Genomic DNA, 2,445 nt, shown 5'->3' on the forward strand with positions numbered 1-2,445 from the left:
TCCAAACCCAAACCCAAACTCCAAAACCCAAACCCAAACCCAAACCCAAACCCAAACCCAAACCCAAACCCAAACCCAAACCCAAACCCAAACCCAAACCCAAACCCAAACCCAAACCCAAACCCAAACCCAAACCCAAACCCAAACCCAAACCCAAACCCAAACCCAAACCCAAACCCAAACCCAAACCCAAACCCAAACCCAAACCCAAACCCAAACCCAAACCCAAACCCAAACCCAAACCCAAACCCAAACCCAAACCCAAACCCAAACCCAAACCCAAACCCAAACCCAAACCCAAACCCAAACCCAAACCCAAACCCAAACCCAAACCCAAACCCAAACCCAAACCCAAACCCAAACCCAAACCCAAACCCAAACCCAAACCCAAACCCAAACCCAAACCCAAACCCAAACCCAAACCCAAACCCAAACCCAAACCCAAACCCAAACCCAAACCCAAACCCAAACCCAAACCCAAACCCAAACCCAAACCCAAACCCAAACCCAAACCCAAACCCAAACCCAAACCCAAACCCAAACCCAAACCCAAACCCAAACCCAAACCCAAACCCAAACCCAAACCCAAACCCAAACCCAAACCCAAACCCAAACCCAAACCCAAACCCAAACCCAAACCCAAACCCAAACCCAAACCCAAACCCAAACCCAAACCCAAACCCAAACCCAAACCCAAACCCAAACCCAAACCCAAACCCAAACCCAAACCCAAACCCAAACCCAAACCCAAACCCAAACCCAAACCCAAACCCAAACCCAAACCCAAACCCAAACCCAAACCCAAACCCAAACCCAAACCCAAACCCAAACCCAAACCCAAACCCAAACCCAAACCCAAACCCAAACCCAAACCCAAACCCAAACCCAAACCCAAACCCAAACCCAAACCCAAACCCAAACCCAAACCCAAACCCAAACCCAAACCCAAACCCAAACCCAAACCCAAACCCAAACCCAAACCCAAACCCAAACCCAAACCCAAACCCAAACCCAAACCCAAACCCAAACCCAAACCCAAACCCAAACCCAAACCCAAACCCAAACCCAAACCCAAACCCAAACCCAAACCCAAACCCAAACCCAAACCCAAACCCAAACCCAAACCCAAACCCAAACCCAAACCCAAACCCAAACCCAAACCCAAACCCAAACCCAAACCCAAACCCAAACCCAAACCCAAACCCAAACCCAAACCCAAACCCAAACCCAAACCCAAACCCAAACCCAAACCCAAACCCAAACCCAAACCCAAACCCAAACCCAAACCCAAACCCAAACCCAAACCCAAACCCAAACCCAAACCCAAACCCAAACCCAAACCCAAACCCAAACCCAAACCCAAACCCAAACCCAAACCCAAACCCAAACCCAAACCCAAACCCAAACCCAAACCCAAACCCAAACCCAAACCCAAACCCAAACCCAAACCCAAACCCAAACCCAAACCCAAACCCAAACCCAAACCCAAACCCAAACCCAAACCCAAACCCAAACCCAAACCCAAACCCAAACCCAAACCCAAACCCAAACCCAAACCCAAACCCAAACCCAAACCCAAACCCAAACCCAAACCCAAACCCAAACCCAAACCCAAACCCAAACCCAAACCCAAACCCAAACCCAAACCCAAACCCAAACCCAAACCCAAACCCAAACCCAAACCCAAACCCAAACCCAAACCCAAACCCAAACCCAAACCCAAACCCAAACCCAAACCCAAACCCAAACCCAAACCCAAACCCAAACCCAAACCCAAACCCAAAACCCAAACCCAAACCCAAACCCAAACCCAAACCCAAACCCAAACCCAAACCCAAACCCAAACCCAAACCCAAAACCCAAACCCAAACCCAAACCCAAACCCAAACCCAAACCCAAACCCAAACCCAAACCCAAACCCAAACCCAAACCCAAACCCAAACCCAAACCCAAACCCAAACCCAAACCCAAACCCAAACCCAAACCCAAACCCAAACCCAAACCCAAACCCAAACCCAAACCCAAACCCAAACCCAAACCCAAACCCAAACCCAAACCCAAACCCAAACCCAAACCCAAACCCAAAACCCAAACCCAAACCCAAACCCAAACCCAACCCAAACCCAAACCCAACCCAAACCCAAACACAGAAAATACACCGTCTTAAAGCATTTTGCTTTTGCTGGACTTTTCCAAAAGACTCATGGCTGGTTTGTCGTGTGATGATTCTCAAGAAATTTCAAAAATTTCTTATGCCCATCCATGTTCTCCTTCTCCCATCAATGCCACACCTTCATTGTAATTCAAATATTGAGCGTGACCTTTACCTCCAATTCATACACATCCATTCATCGGATACTTCATGACTCACATCATGAACAATCTTCATGCACATCACATGAATAATAACAAAGGTGATCGACAAGTTTTGGAGAAGGGATGACA

At 48.5% G+C, this 2,445-nt stretch overlaps 1 protein-coding gene across 1 annotated transcript; it reads right to left on the reverse strand.

The window, feature by feature from the left end:
* On the reverse strand, positions 1-2,376 carry FDP41_009835 (uncharacterized protein; the record flags this gene model as incomplete). The annotated part of the gene is made up of 2 exons (XM_044713836.1): positions 1-2,207; positions 2,372-2,376. Coding segments are annotated over 2 exons (2,212 nt in total), but the record flags the coding sequence as incomplete, so codon positions are not given.
* Between the last annotated feature and the right edge of the window lie 69 nt (positions 2,377-2,445).

Source organism: Naegleria fowleri (assembly GCF_008403515.1).
Source record: "Naegleria fowleri strain ATCC 30894 chromosome Unknown tig73, whole genome shotgun sequence".
Lineage (NCBI taxonomy): Eukaryota > Heterolobosea > Eutetramitea > Acrasida > Naegleriidae > Naegleria > Naegleria fowleri.